General features: G+C 44.7%; 1 protein-coding gene across 1 annotated transcript in view; it reads left to right on the forward strand.

The window, feature by feature from the left end:
* The window catches only part of LOC140232241 (complement C3-like), a 149,290-nt gene that overhangs the window by 47,242 nt on the left and 84,873 nt on the right, over window positions 1-17,175 (forward strand). Inside the window, exons 10-14 of the mRNA XM_072312375.1 lie at window positions 7,615-7,797; window positions 8,305-8,430; window positions 11,123-11,194; window positions 11,528-11,728; window positions 12,505-12,654. Coding sequence (XP_072168476.1) covers window positions 7,615-7,797; window positions 8,305-8,430; window positions 11,123-11,194; window positions 11,528-11,728; window positions 12,505-12,654 — 732 coding nt within the window. The remainder of the gene's footprint in view (window positions 1-7,614; window positions 7,798-8,304; window positions 8,431-11,122; window positions 11,195-11,527; window positions 11,729-12,504; window positions 12,655-17,175) is intronic.

The following is a 17,175-nucleotide window of genomic DNA, read 5'->3' on the forward strand; positions in this document are numbered from 1 at the left end:
ATACAGCCCCGCTGTGCTGACGTCACTGGTAGATCCAGGCCCTGCTGACCCAGGCAGCTTTTTCTTCTTTAATAACGGACAGTACTTAATGGTGTGAGCCTCGTCCCTGGTGGCGCGACAAATCGGGCATCTGTATGCCCGAAGCACAGGACAGGTAGTTTTTCCGTCTATGGACTTCAGCGCATGGCTTCCGTAGACCTGCAAACTTTCACCATTGTTTTTGCAGAAAACGCACCAGGGCACTGATCTGCTGAGTGGTCCATCACTTCCATCTCGTCCTCGTAGAGCGGTGATGTCTGGTAGAATCCCCTCGTTGCTCAGCCAACGGCTACCAGTTGACAGACACCCAGCTGCATCGCCGTCCTTCCGTAAGGCCGGATACTGGTATCTCGCCCCTAGGTCCTGGGATCCACTCTTTTTCGTCACTGTCGCTTTACATTCGTTTGACCCCAGGTAGCTATTGAACGGGCCTCGCACCTGTTCGAAATCAAAGAACTGGTTGCCCGTCTCTTGGTCCATGGACTCCCTCTTCTTCTTCCCCGTTGACACCAGCTTACTCAGCCCGAAATAATCGTTGAAGGGACTGTACAAATCGTCCCCTTTGGAAGATGCCATGGCGTCACCTGCACTGCACCTGCACATTAATAATACCACAGTCTTTAATCCTCTTTATTTAGCTCGTCGAATATATTCGAGTACCACTCGATTATTTAGATTCGTTACTTAGTGCCTAGCTATCTATAATACTGCGGCCGACGCCTATCCCTCCTTGGATAACGCCTTCCCCCATTCCATTCATCATCGTCGTCTGCCGTTGGCACAGTCGGAGACTCCCGGTTCCTAACTGGCGATTGAGAATCCACTTCTCCCTCTTCATAGGTAGAGGGGTGGGTAGCATCAGCTTCTTCCAGCCCTGACTCTTCCAGCTCTTCGTTGGCAGCAGTACCTTGCTGCTGGGTTCCAGCCTGTACCGCCTCCCTGTTTGGTTCGAACTCCCAAACTGGTCTTGGTACCCCCGTGTACTGCTTCAAACGATCTACGTGGACAACCAATGGCTTGGAGCGAGGCGTCAATTGGAGTCGAACAGTCACGTCGGATAACTTGGTGACTATCAGGTACGGTCCCAGCCATTTGGTCTGTAGTTTTGGACTCTGTCCTTTCACCCTCATCTTGCGCCGTAGCCAAGCATACTGGCCCTGGTTGAAGGCAGATCCATAGGCCTTCTGGTCATAGAACTGTTTCTGCTTCCTACAGGCCGACATCTGTTTTGCCCTGGCTCGGTTGTGGGCCCTCTGCATCCGAATCTGTAGCCCCTCCGCGTAATCGGTCTGGAGGTCCTGCTGGCCGTCAACATCATCTGGCGTGACGAGATCCCCGGGTAGTACCAATTCTCGCCCCAACATTAGCATGTTGGGAGTTTCCCCAGTTGATTCCTGAGCACAGCTACGGTAGGCACAGGTGGCGAAAGGGAGGAGTTGATCCCAATCCTTTTCCTGCCTCTCCACGTCCAGTAGTGCAGCAACTGTGTCTATTAGTGTGCGGTTGTACCTTTCTACGAGCCCGTCTGACTTTGGGTTGTAGGCTGTGGTCCTGGTCTTGTTCACCCCCATCAGTTTGCAGACTTCACTGAAGACTTCAGAGATGAAATTGCGGCCTTGGTCTGAATGCACGAATCTCGGCACTCCAAATCGACAAATGTACTCCACCACCAACTTCTCCGCCACTGTCTCCGCCCTTTCATCTGGTATTGGGTAGGCCTCCATCCATTTTGTGAAGTAGTCGCCAATCACCAGGATGTACTTGTTCCCATGCTTGGTCCGGGGGAAAGGGCCCATGATGTCCAGTGCCACCCTCTCCATCGGGAACCCACTAATTCTTTGTTGTAGTGGTGCTCGGTTACCTTTACCAGGACACTTCCTTCTGGCACATACGTCACATTGTCTGAGGGCGGAACGAACATCAGCCGCCATGCCGACCCAGTAGTACCGCAACTTCAATCGCCCTAGTGTTTTCTTGAAACCAAAATGTCCCCCAGTAAGAGCTGAATGGACCTCACGTATCGCATCCTTGATGAGCGCCCTTGGTAGGATGGTCTGTCTCCGGGTGTTGGTACCATCCGCTGACTCCCATCTGCGGACCAGCACGCCGTCTACCACCTCCAATGCGCCCCAGTGCTCCAACAATCGAGTTGCTTTTTCCGGCCAAGATGACACCACTTCATTGGCTGGCTTCACCCCTCGAATCTTCGCAGCTCTCACCACTTGTATGTCCTCATCCTTCTCCTGAAGACTCCCAATACTCGGGGCTCCCAACGCCTCCTCTGTCAGTGCTCTGACTTGCCCGGGTGGGGTTTCTTGGTCCCGGCCACACTGCCTACATGGTCTCCGAGATAGACCATCAGCATTTCCATGGCTCCTCCCCTGCCGGTGCTGTATCTCGAAATCGTACTCTGATACCAGCTCCAACCATCGTGCCAGCTGCCCTCTGGGGTCCTTGAATCGAACCAACCACTGCAATGATCCGTGGTCAGTGCGGATGATCACATGCCTTCCATAGAGATATTGTCGGAACTGGTTGAGGAAGGCTACCACTGCCAGTAACTCCTTCCTGGTGACACAGTAGTTGGCTTCTTCCCTACGTAACGTGCGGCTCCCGTACGCAATAACTCTCTCAATCCCTCCTTGTACTTGAGACAGCACGGCTCCGATTCCATGCTGACTGGCGTCTGTATCCAAAATGTAGTCCCCTTCTGGGCAGGGATATGCCAGAATTGGAGGTGACACCAGTCGTTGCTTCAATTCGTCGAAAGCCTCCTGGCATTCCTCTGTCCAGAGAAACTTCTGGTTCTTTTTGGTGAGTTGGTGGAGTGGTCTAGCGATCGAAGCAAATCCTTCCACAAACTTCCGGTAGTAGGAGACCAGTCCTATGAAGCTCCGCACCTCTTTGACGCTGTTTGGTTTCGGCCAATTTTGGATGGCCGCGACCTTCTCTGGCTCTGTGGTTACCCCAGCAGATGAAACGATGTGCCCCAGGTATTCCACACTAGTGTGGAACAGTTGGCACTTAGCTGGTTTCAATTTCAGACCAGCTCCACGCAATCGCTGGAACACAGTTTTCAGTCGACCAAGCTCCTCTTCCATCGTCTTACCAAAAACGATGACATCGTCCAAATACACCAGTAGCGTCTCCCACGTCAGGCCTGCCATCACTCGATCCATCAGCCTCTCAAACGTGGCCGGTGCATTGCATAGGCCAAAGGGCATGACCCGCCATGCATACAGACCACCATTGGCAATGAATGCTGACTTCTTCTTGGCTTGTTCATCCAGCTCCACTTGCCAATACCCGCTTGCTAAGTCGAGTGTAGAGAACCACTGAGCCCCACTCAGCGCGTCTAGTGTCTCATCGATTCTTGGTAGAGGGTATGCGTCCTTCAGCGTGACAGCGTTCAGCTGGCGGTAGTCCACACAAAAGCGCTTACTACCATCCTTCTTCCGTACGAGAACCACATTGGATGCCCAAGGACTACTGACCCGCTCGATCAAGCCCTGGGAGAGGAACTCGTTTATCTGCTTGTCAATTTCCTGTCGTTGTTCCATTGGATGCCGCCTTTGTGCTTGTCTCACTGGCCTAGAGTCACCGGTGGAAATTGTGTGTTGTACCAAATCAGTTCTGCCCAGGTCCGTTGGTCCTTGGGAGAAGACATCAGCAAATTCGCACAGCAATTCGGCCACCAATGAGTGGTGTTGCTGCGGAACCTCTTGAATACTACGATTTAGCAGCTCCGTCAAATGTGATGGTACCCCATCACTAGCTTGTACCCCACCGTCTCGAATCGCCTCCACATCTTCGGTATCACGTACTCCAGTTAAGCAGGCAACCGTCGTCCCTTTCTTTACTACCCTCTCTTCCTTCGTTGGATTGAAGACTCGTACTGGTAGTATCTCAGCGTCTGCTTCGATTACTGCTCGTGCTACCAGTAGTCCCTTGTTTAGTAACTCGGTGGAAGTTGTCGGTGCTTCTAACAGACCAACTCCAGTCGCCTGTTGCCGTCCGTCCGCTACTTCCCCCTTTAGTATGGCCTCATGGCCTGCTGGAACAGCCGTGGTTTCACTGGCGACAATTCTATGGCAGAATTGTTGGCCCCGGTAGTCTCGGCATGGAATGATGGCCCATGGCGTGCGGAGCTCCATCTTCTGACAGTCCAACACCGAATTCGTCTGCATCAGGAAATCCAACCCCAAAATTCCTTCGTTGTTGACATTAGCTACCACTACTTCGAGCACGAACAGTAGCTCTCCAAGCTGGATCTCGGCCATGGTTTTACCCCTGGTCTCCAGTGGAGTACCGTCCGCCTGATGTACTATGCTGTCCACACTCTGCAGCGACGGCTTTCGTTCCTCCGCAATCATGTCATAAATGGTGGTAGACACGATTGACTGGGAGGAGCCCGTGTCGATCAAGAAGGTAATTGGCTGCCCGTTGATTTTGGAATTGATGAAGAGGCCCAGTCGCCTACCATCTGCGGTACCCAATGGTCGTGCCTGCTCCATTCGAGCAGGTGGTGGTTGGAGAGTTGGACCCGTATTACCTTGTGCAGATACTGGTTCTCCCCCTTGGTTGCTGCTTACTGGTGGTGGTCTCTCCATTTGCCCATACGGACAATATCTCCACCCATGGCCCACCTGATTACAGTTGTAGCATCTTCTTGCATCCATGACGGGTGTATTGGAGACTGGCCGTCTTTGTGGAAAGGGGCAATCCTTCTTCCAGTGCCCCATTTGTCCACAATTGAAACACCTCTCATTCTGGTAGATTCCTGTTGGAAGAGCAGGTATCTTTCCCGTGTTGGCTGCTTTCTGGTTGGTAGACTCAGACCGTGCAATTAGACTTTCTACGGCCTTTGTCATCTTGCTAACCACTCCCTCAGCCTCCTTGGTGGTACCCTCCTTCTGTTTTCCCCCGGTGTTTGTTAACACCCGACTGTAGCGTGGTCCCCTTCCGTCGCACCTTTCCGCCTCCATCTTTAGGAATGCCTCTGTGCTTAGTGCAGCCTCTATCGCCTCATCCAGCGTGCGAGGCTGTGCACGGAACATCCCCTCTCTTATTTCTGGCCTCACGACAGCATCCATGAAGTGTCCCCTAGCCAGACGGTCCTGCCCCGCCTCATCGAACTCTTGGTAGGCTAGAGCCGTCAGCTCCCGAATGCTCTGGCCCAGCTCTTGAAGTGACTCTTTGGGTTTGCGTCGCCTCGTTCGTAACTCCGCCAGAAACATCTCCGCCTTCCCTGCAGGACCAAATCGGTGTTTAAGTCGCCCCACTAGCTCTTGGTAGGTTAGTTTTCTCCCCGTTTGTTGCACCAGTACCTTAACTGCAGGACCTCTCATGCTGGCTGCCAGGTACTGCAAAGCCTCCTCTTCTGACCACCTGTTTACCCCAGCACATGCCTCGAAGTGGGTCAGGTAATCTAGAATTGGTCCCTTTCCATCGTACCGGTCCGGTGTCATCCTCACTATTACATCACGACCCCTCTCGTGATGCTTGAATTGCCCCTCGTCCCACAGCTCAGAGCGGCGCCATGGGGTGCTGATTCTTATCGGGACTTCTCTCTCTGGTACCGGGTTGGTTGCCGCTGTCTCCCTGGTTGAATTTGATGCAGTCTGCCATTGTCTCGTCTCCGCCCTTCTGTCAGCTGAAGGTGGGTAGTAATCGTCTTCCAACGTTACATCTGCCCTGGTACTGTCGGCCCAGCTCCCTGCTATAGCACCAGTCGTCCTCCCGCTGCTGTTGGTGCTGGTTTTAGCCCCCGGAACGTCATATTGTGGTGGTAAAATACCACCCCTGCTTCTGGTCCCGTCAGCTGGCTTTACTCCACCAGTCCTCCCTGATGCTGGTGGTGGCCGCCTCGTACCTATTTCAGCCCGAAGTTCATCCATCATCCGCTCCACTTCTATCATCTCAGACTGCAGCTTCCTCCATAGCTGCGCCGGTGACAACTGCTTTGCCATGGCTGGTTCCTAATTTCCTAGTTGCACTAGCTGGTTCTTATCCCCTTGGTAGCGCTGGTTCTTTGAAATCCCACTCCTGACACCACGTGTGACGAATTGTTCGCGTCGCAGACATATATCCCACTGGTCCTTACGCCATATATGTGTTGTGAATAACTTAAGTCCTGCTCCAGTATGCTACAGGTTACAGAAACCTAGACTAGCGTCACACTTAGCCCCTGCAATAGATCTGCTAAAGGCTCGAACGCTAAAGCTCGATCCACTCAACACGTGCTACGACATGTTTACCCTATCCGTCCCAACTCGACAACAAATTAAAAACTTAATTACCTTATTATATCTTTACTCAATAATTATAAGCGTAGTTAATCAAAATTTCCACCACTAAAATACCAATAAAGGGAGCAATTCTCACCAAACCCCTACATATTTAGTCTCAAATTACTGATATCTATTATTTCTCTCTGAATCATAAATCATCTTACCCCCTCCATGCCCCTATCTTACGTAATATTCAATAATTTTACCAAAACCGGGATTTTAGACCTCGCTTAGTAACGTCATTACCATATAATAATCGATTACACTTTTAGTACTATCGATAGTGAATTATCAATACACAGCTTATTATACACAGACTATACAGCGGAATTGATCGATTTCGCTACAATATATATATATATATATATATAGGTTCCTATCGTAACTTGTATGATTACTGTAGATTTGGTATAAAAAGTTCATACCCCTTTCTGGGTGGGACGTAAAAATTAAAATGAAATAATATTCTCATAGATTATCAACAAAACACTTTAAAACTCTCCCTATATCAACCGAAAAAACTCATGTATTCCCCTCATTTTTTTTTTTTTAAAACTGCATCTCATTTTTTTTTCACATGTTAACTTTCGCGTTACTAGCTAATCCTAAATTAAGAAAGCATGTGACTGTTCCTAATGATTTTCGTCCCAAATGTGCTCGACTTGATAGGCCTAGATATTTTTCCTCTAAGAATCTTACTATAGAATAAGATAATTCATTCGCCCGAATAAATCTTGTAAAATGGGATTCATTTTCCCTTCTTTAAAATTTCTACTATTTTCGAATTTTTCAAATAAAACACTGATAGTCTAAGCCTGGTTTCATAGTTACCCACAGAAAAAAAAAATCTCCCCCTACTTTTCTATAGATATAATAGAGAATAAGGTCCCATCCCATTTTCTTCTGACCATGTAAAAGCTGTTTAACCCACATGCTTTTTTTTGTTTTTGTTTTAGTGAACAATTCAAAATCTGTCATCTTGTGACCACCACCACGTATATCCCGAATGCAATCATAATCCCTTCAATTTTTACCGTTTCACATAAGTTCAAAAGAAATCATCCCTCTCTGCAAATTTATACCCACTTTGTCAGTGTTGAGGTGGTTTAGCTAGGGATGAGGTGTTACTACCAATTCAGTGAGTGCAGTCCCCAAGATCAGATGGACATTTCCATAATTCTTCAAAACTTTGATTGCTGTAATAAACCCCAATTATAGAGAGTTTTGACAGCTTCCCTGATGTGAATCTTTTCATAAAGCCGAGTTTTCTTCGCACACCAAACAGATTGATCTTCATTACGCGAATGGAAGCATCGCATCAGAAGTGCTCGTCACAATTAAACTAGAAGCATCATATGCAGACGGATCGAAAAATGTTTTCTACGACGAACTACGGGAAACCGATGCGGAAGGTCGGGTAGCATTGACAAAAGATATTTTATCTAACTACACGTCAATTGAAGTTCTGGTAAGTACGTCGTCAAGACATCACATCAAGAAACCCACCCGTGAAGACTGTGAAATCATCAATACCTACATAGTAATTGTATGCTGCTTCAAACTGGAACTTCCCCTTCATGCAGTGTCGTGCACGCTTTGGATTATCTGGGTGTAAAATCCCCTTAATGTCAAGCTTCCACAGTCAATCATATTCATGGTCCTCCTTTCTTTCATTCCTTTCCATATTGTTTTCAAAGGGTGGGGAAAATTAAAGACTATATATTTGTAAATGTTTAAAACGTTTACAGTTTTTCATTGCGCATGACCGTTTCCATGCAGAAGACATTTTGTGTAGTAATAAGTGTGTAATTGAGATTATCTGTTTGGAATGAAGCGACATCAGTGAACGTTGCGATCTATAGGGACTTTGAAAGAAAAAGAAAAAAATCGGAATGAAATTATTCATTCGACGTGTCTCTAAACATCCTTTTTCCTCCCCCCCCCCTCTCTCTCTCTCTCTCTCTATGTCTTTCAGTGTCAAACGGCAGTCGAAGAGTTCGGCGAGAACCAAGCTCTACTAAGATTTGAACTGATGCCCTACGAACCCAGCGTTGGAAATGAAGCAGTCACCATCATCAAAGACAACTTGGAACCTTTGCAAGTACTATCATTGAAAAAAATACAATGTCAGTGAAACCTTACCAATGACTTTGCTTGTAGCTAAAATTGGGTATTACCAAAACAAAGGGCACCACTGCATACGGATGCCCAGTTGTTTACGCCAGTGTTTTAGACTTTACAGAAAGGTATAATATTTCCTGTTTACAAGAAGTTCAAACTGTGGGTCTCTTGGCTGCTGTGCGATTTAATCTTTGGGCTTGGGCTTTAATCTTTGGGCTAATATGTTACCATATTAGCCCACTTATAATAATCATTGCGTCGCTGACATTACGAATCGAGGAATGTTGGATTTTGGCGTAGATTTTTGCGCGGAAACGTGATTACGAGATAATCGCGTTTACAGATTCGCAATTTTTTTTTTTTAAAACCTAAAATAACGTATCATACGTCTATCCAGTGATGTTAATTTTATGTCAGTGATAAGAGTGGAACGTTCTGCTTTGTTTGACACTATATAAGACGTTTCAAACGTAAATGGGGCTCTGTGGTACCGATGCAAAGTTCGTCCGTCGGTTCGTAAAACTACGCGTTTGCGCATCCCAGATTTTGTACATATCGGCCCGAATTCACGAAGGTGGTACAAATGAACACATGGTTTAAACCATGGACAAAAACCATGGAGCGCCAAGTGTCGCATGGAATATTTCGTTACGAAATCAGTCATTTCGTCCGTGAAATGGATTATTTTGTAACGAAATGACAACATTTTGTACCTAAATGAACATTTCGTCCACGAAATGATAATTCCGTTATCGAAACTGTCATTTTGTCGACGAAATGACCAATTTCGTAACGAAACATTCCGTGCGACACTTGGCGCTCCATGGTTTTTGTCCATGGTTTAAACCATGGTTTCATTTGTACCACCTTCGTGGATTCGGGCCATCGTGTACTAGTACTTAAAGGGATCGTATAGTTTTCGTTGAGACCTAATTTCAGGTTTCTAACATTTTTTTTTTTTTGGAGATAATGAGAAACCTCTTGTGAAATATGAAATAGCGTGTAATTCCATGGGGAATTCAACGTTTCTTTGATGAAATTGGTTTTGAAATGGCTGAGATAATAGAGCGATTCTAGTAAAGTGTGGGACCCACACTTTGTTACGATTGCTTTGTTTTACTTTGTTTTTGGATGTTTCAGTCATTCCAAACGCGATTTTCATCAAATAAACTTTGAATTCCTCCTAAAATGGTATACACTGTACTATTTCGTAAGTGTTTTCTTGGTATCTTGCAAAAATTTAAAGGCCCAATTCTCATCTCCATCAATACTGTACCATCCCTTTAAGAGAGCGCATTACGAAACGACAAATGCATTATTCGCCCAAAAATGTTGCGCGTAATACATGTGCATAATACCAGTGCTCACCCGTTAATCGGGAACTGCTTTAGTGGGAACCCCGGTTAAGTGCAACAAATCTTTATGTAACAATTTTTTTACGTGTTATTTCCACCGCTTAATCAGCACCATATGAACCTCTTTATCGGGATAAATCTGGCTGAAACACTTCCATTTCGTCATTAATGTCTAGAAATGATAAATCCTTAGAAATAATTGCAGGGATTTAAGTCCTTACCAGAAGGATCATTTACTAACCTCTTCCCGATAGATCATACCGACTGTAATCTAAACATGTGCAGATAATAGGCAGTGAGACTTAGCGCAGTGGCGCGGTCATCTTATCCCGCGTCGTCACCTTCTACTCATGCATTTACACATGTATACCACCCCTTCAACTGAATTAACAGAAAATTCTTATTTTCTCCCTTTAGTTTTTTTAATGTGTTTTTGTTTGAGTCTACCAAGAGATGCAGAAAAACGAAAGCTTACTTTTGTTATTCAATCATGTCTCTCATTGTTTTAGGGAGGTTTTTTGTCATCTCTGTCATCTTGAAGGGTATTTGCACATGAATGACAACATGTCAATTTCTGCAATTTTTACTTTTGTGCTTTGGAGGACAAAACCAAATCTGTTCACTCATGCATAAAGTTTCCCTTTGTGTTGACCTGTGAGGTTGATAGCCAATTGTATTACCTTAAATAATACGGTATATAACACATTGATTTTGATCAAAATCTTCTATAAAATATGAACTTTAAAAAGTGTTTGCTTTCTTTTTTGCTGAATATTAATCAAAATCGCTACTATATAGATGACGATTGGAATTATTGGTAATCATCAAAATTATTAAATTCATAAAGTTTGCAAACACAATCCAAATTTCAATGGAAAATTGTCCATCTCTTTACGCTTATATTCTTTGTTGTTAAAAATGGAAATAAGTGAATGATGAAATGAAATGAAATGAATTGAAAGCTCTGGTGTGTATGGTTTTTGTAGCCCTTTTTTCAGGAGGCTGACATCATCATATCATTATCTAGCACTTACTTCAGATGGCAGACTCCTACATTTTTCTCTCTCCACAAATGGAATTATATATATATATATATATATATATATATATATATATATTTATATATATATATATACATACATATATATATTTCTGATTTCTTTGATTTCATCAAATACAGTGCACTTGTAACGTCATGTATGGTTTTCATGAAGAAATGCAGAAATAAGATCAAACCGAAACTGAAAGTGAAGAACAGGGTTAGTTCGAAGCAGCCATGTCGATTGCAATCAAATCATTATATCTTTCCTGACTCAGGTTAGAGAAACACGAACATCTCTGAACATCCTCAGATCAGGGTCTTCTCAGGTCAGGGCTTTGCATTATATGGTAAGTACTTTACTTCACGATGTACAAACTGTGTATGATTAATCACAAGGAAATCTAATTTTTTTGCGGACTGACGTAATATATCGCACTCCAATGCGCCATGAATCCAAAGTGATGATACACAAAACAGAATTGAGGTTGTGTCATTATTTACCAATGATATAAGAGGGCTGCTGTCGATAAAACATCTTGTAAAAACATGTAAAGGAAAGAGAAGATTAGAAAAGGGGACTTTAGAGTCGACGTGTCTTCACTCTTCGGCAGATAGATCCACGTGATACAAAATGTTGTCATCGTTTGCTCTATTTTTTCTCCTCTCTTTTTTCACTATAGTGCGTGACAGCCGGTCGCATCGTACAGTCAGATACACTTCCTAACGTTGGCACCACCCCAGTTCTGCACATAACCGTTACACGAGACATGGTGCCGAGTACACGGATCATTGTATATTACTTCACTAAAACACCAGCGGGTGAGACCTACGTCACAGCGGACTCTTTGCTGGTGGAAGTGGCGGAAAACTGTGGCGACGATGTGAGTTTTTGTATTCGAAGGGATTGTGTGGTGGATTTATTGGTGAACGGATTTTTTTTTGATCAACCTTTTGACTGCTCAAAGATCATTTATTTTGTAAGGTTTGTGCTGCCGATCAAACTCAAGGTATATAGGTTGACGGTGTTGATGTTAGTATTGATGGCAAGAAACTCGATTAAATGGTGTTCAAACAACTTAAAATCGCTTTAAAGGATATTGAAAAGGGGACTTCAAACGATGTGCCAATTTCTCCGGTTGAATGGGGAAGGGGATGAGATAAAGCTTCCATTTGATAATAGTAATGATGATTATGATAACAATGATAATAATAATAGTAATAATAATAATAATAATGATAAGGTCTTCTTTGTCCAGGATATAGTCTTTTCAGTGTTGCCACTGTTCTACCAGAGGGTCCCGCCATTATTATTACCCTGGTGTTGCCAATTACCCATTTATACACCTTGGTCGAGGGGGGCGTTGCGGGTAAAAACATCTCGTCCAAGGGCGATTTGTGTGACCAAGGCCCTGTTTTATGAAGAGTTAAAATTGATTAAGTTGATTTCAATTGTAGGTTTATGGCAGACTGTGTTGTAAGGAAATTTAAAATCGATTTTATCTTGAAACGAGGTCCAGGTAACTACGATCACACCTAAGATGCATGGCAAGCATCATCTCCTGCATTATCATGTATTGGCTGGTTTAGGTGAAAGGGACAGGATGAAAAGAAAAGAAGTGAAACCAAATCACGCGTGTTTTTCTTCTAAACACGTTAGGTGACCATTACTAGTGGCAACAGTCGGTACTTGCCCCATGCTGCAGTGAACGTAAGGATTAGAGCGCCAAGGAATGCTGCCGTGGCATTCATGGCTGTTGATACGGCTGTCTATCTCCTAAGAGACAAGAACCGCTTGACCAGACGGAAGGTATGTATCGATCACCACTATTCATTCAGTTTTCATTATCCATTTTGTTAAAGGACAAGTAGTTCACCCACGTGTGGATTTAGTGAGGGCAACAATTTTAGAAAAGCACATCAATGAAAGTTTAAGGATAATCGGAGGACATTTCGTTCAAAAGCTATGAATTCTTAAGTTTAAGTGTCATCATCGTAAGATAAGAAGACTCCAAACAGTTTTTGACGTCACTGTGGGACAATGATGTAATGAAAATAAAATCTATTTACACGATTCTTCATATTTTCCGATATAAAGTGAAAGAGCATCTTTCAAGAAGCAGTGAGAACAATTCTATCACCTTTTACTAGTGTCAGTAATGAGTCGAGGGAATGCGTTCTTTTCATTGAAATAAAAAATGAAATTCTGTGGAATCCTATTGATATTCTATTTTCATCGTTGCCGTATTACCAGTGGTGTCACATGCCGTTGTAGTTTTCTTATTCCGCAACGGTGGCTCTGAAACTTTACAACATTCATCACTTTTGAACAGGATGTGCCATTATCCTAAAACTTCCACTGATGTGTTCAACTAATATTGCTGCATTTATTCAGTCCAAATATGTGTGTATAATATATGTATATATATATATATATATATATATTGTGACGAATGTTCGCGTCGCAGACATATATCCCACTGGTCCTTACGCCATATATGTGTTGTGAATAACTTTGGTGGTAGATGTGTGTGATGATAGATTGGTGTCCACGACGAACTTCGGTCAGGATGGCCAAGCTAGGCGCGAGTTCGTTCGGCCGCAATATACGGCCCAAGATACCAGTTAATTCCTACCAATTATTTATTCCTACCAGTTCTCCATCAACAGTCCATCATACCAGCTTCACACATTTACTACTGAATTACGTCTACCAATAGAACTATCTTTACTACCAGTCACCACCAAAGACCACTCACCTGCACTCACTTTAGGGTTCTCACGTAGGAAAAATCACTCTTCCCTCAATGGTTTAACTTCCAACTGGTAGTATTTAATTCTGAATACTTGAATAACAGTCCAACAATCCAACACGCGTTTACAGTTCACTGCGCCCGCCCACACGGTTTTGCTACCATCAAATTCCGAACCTTAAGTCCTGCTCCAGTATGCTATAGGTTACAAAAACCTAGACTAGCGTCACACTTAGCCCCTGCAATAAATCTGCTAAAGGCTCGAACGCTAAAGCTCGATCCACTCAACACGTGCTACGACATGTTTACCCTATCCGTCCCAACTCGACATCGAATCGTGAACTTAATTACCGTATTATATCTTTACTCAATAATTATAAGCGTAGTTAATCAATATTTCTACCACTAAATTACCAATAAAGGGAGCAATTCTCACCAAACCCCTACATATTTAGTCTCAAATTACTGGTATCTATTATTTCTCTCTGAATCATAAATCATCTTACCCCCCCCCATGCCCCTATCTTACGTAATATTCAATAATTTTACCAAAACCGGGATTTTAGACCTCGCTTAGTAACGTCATTACCATATAATAATCGATTACACTTTTAGTACTATCGATAGTGAATTATCAATACACAGCTTATTATACACAGACTATACAGCGGAATTGATCGATTTCGCTACACGACCCCCCGACCCACCAAGCTCGGTCCCCGAGCTTATACCACTTAATATTCTGAACACTTTAAACGTCAATACTTTAAACACAAACCGACCTCCATTACATTCCGACTGGTATCAACTACCCTGATATCAACTACCAAAATACTTATACTGGTGTCCACCGACCACCAAATCTTTTAAAACATCATCTTATGATTTATAAGAACACTCATTACTTCTTTTGGACCATAAACACTATGTACATTCTAATGCTACTTCTCCAACCTTGTCTATTACCTTTGCTTCCAACATGGACACAACAAACTCTAAATGTGAGAAGAAGAAGAAAGGCTATGGCTCCAAAACCAGCCGTCATATATACCAATCGCAATGTTGATACCGATATGATTCTACCAACTCTTCCGAACAATTCTACCAACACCTGGTATCGCTTTAATCACTTTACTCCACTACCTCTCGGGACGATTACATCTCCGTACATAAACTTCACTGATTCCAACTTAATACCATCGTTTTCTTTTGAGAACAATTACATTGGTAATATCCATCAATCTTCAAGAAATGTTCAACTGTAACAACTTAATGTCCAATTTAAATTGGGCAGATTAAATTTAGCGTCCGTATCTGCCCTTCTCTACCAATAATCGCTTCCACATCTTCCTTCCGGTATCTGCTACCACTTTCACTATCTTCGCGAACAATTAACTTGGTAATACTCATCAGTCTTCAAGAAATGTTAAACTGTAACAACTTAATGTCCAAATTAAATTGGGCAGATTAAATTTAGCGTCCGTATCTGCCCTTCTCTACCAATAATCGCTTCCACATCTTCCTTCCGGTATTCGCTACTACTTTCACTATCTCCGCGAACAGTCCTCAAAAACGTCCAATTATAACTTATTGTCCAAACTCAAATGGGCAAATTATGTTTAACGTCCATACCTGCCCATGAATTTCTACCAAATTTCGCTTCCACTACTTTTCCTCCATGGTTTCCGTCACTACCTCCAAAAACTCGCCACCGGTCGTCAGGAACCGCTCTGTCTTCCTGGTCCACGTTCGGCCAGGCCGCAACATCAGCGTCTCGGTAGCGCTGAAACAGGTCTTCCCTCTGCGACGTAACTCTCCTAGCCTCCCTCGGATAATCCCCCCGTCAATGTCGGATGGTGACACCTGGACCCCGATTTCACATGTTACCGGGGATCTGACTTCAGGTACCACGTCCTTGATCACGAATCGCCTCCTTCCGCCCGTCAAGTCGAGGAGCCCGCCGCCATAATTATCCTCATCCAGCACCGGGGTACTGCTTCCCTCAGAGGTGACACTCCTCTCCGGGCTAACACTCTTCTCAGGGGTGCACCTCTCAGGCGTGCGTCGGGAAGGGGTTGAAGTAGAGGGGTGCAGGGGAGATCTACTCCTGGGTCTGCTTTGCGTTGACGGCGGCTTCTTATTCTTAATTGGCGCATAAACTGGGGTTTTCAAATGTACGCGCCCTGGAGCTACATCGGTGGCGTGAGTTCCGTAGTGGCGTTCTAATTCTCGCCTGTGCAGTGTCTGGAAAGCACAGCGATCGCACTTAAATTTAGGGGTGTGCACGTCGAATTCGTGTCGTTGCATCGAGCTTCTACTGGAAAAGGACCGCCGGCACACCTTACAACGGTAGACTTCTCCTCTATCTGAACAGGACTTGGGCTTGGGGGTAGACATCGTTCTGCATATTCGACAAATAATACCAATCGAATGTTACTCATGTCTTTAGTCAAATTCCTACAGTCATTCATACACATCTTAATAATCAATTCGTGCGAAGCTGGTATCTGACATAGTCCATATTCGCTGCTGCTTCTTCTCTTCCGGTGTTAGTTGCTGGACGCTGGCGGTACTACTACCTAGTATCACAGCTCCTAAGCCGTCCGGTAGCATTCCGTGGGGTTTTGAAATACAGCCCCGCTGTGCTGACGTCACTGGTAGATCCAGGCCCTGCTGACCCAGGCAGCTTTTTCTTCTTTAATAACGGACAGTACTTAATGGTGTGAGCCTCGTCCCTGGTGGCGCGACAAATCGGGCATCTGTATGCCCGAAGCACAGGACAGGTAGTTTTTCCGTCTATGGACTTCAGCGCATGGCTTCCGTAGACCTGCAAACTTTCACCATTGTTTTTGCAGAAAACGCACCAGGGCACTGATCTGCTGAGTGGTCCATCACTTCCATCTCGTCCTCGTAGAGCGGTGATGTCTGGTAGAATCCCCTCGTTGCTCAGCCAACGGCTACCAGTTGACAGACACCCAGCTGCATTGCCGTCCTTCCGTAAGGCCGGATACTGGTATCTCGCCCCTAGGTCCTGGGATCCACTCTTTTTCGTCACTGTCGCTTTACATTCGTTTGACCCCAGGTAGCTATTGAACGGGCCTCGCACCTGTTCGAAATCAAAGAACTGGTTGCCCGTCTCTTGGTCCATGGACTCCCTCTTCTTCTTCCCCGTTGACACCAGCTTACTCAGCCCGAAATAATCGTTGAAGGGACTGTACAAATCGTCCCCTTTGGAAGATGCCATGGCGTCACCTGCACTGCACCTGCACATTAATAATACCACAGTCTTTAATCCTCTTTATTTAGCTCGTCGAATATATTCGAGTACCACTCGATTATTTAGATTCGTTACTTAGTGCCTAGTTATCTATAATACTGCGGCCGACGCCTATCCCTCCTTGGATAACGCCTTCCCCCATTCCATTCATCATCGTCTTCTGCCGTTGGCACAGTCGGAGACTCCCGGTTCCTAACTGGCGATTGAGAATCCACTTCTCCCTCTTCATAGGTAGAGGGGTGGGTAGCATCAGCTTCTTCCAGCCCTGACTCTTCCAGCTCTACGTTGGGAGCAGTGCCTT

The sequence above is a fragment of the Diadema setosum genome, chromosome 8 (genome assembly GCF_964275005.1).
Source record: "Diadema setosum chromosome 8, eeDiaSeto1, whole genome shotgun sequence".
NCBI lineage: Eukaryota > Metazoa > Echinodermata > Echinoidea > Diadematoida > Diadematidae > Diadema > Diadema setosum.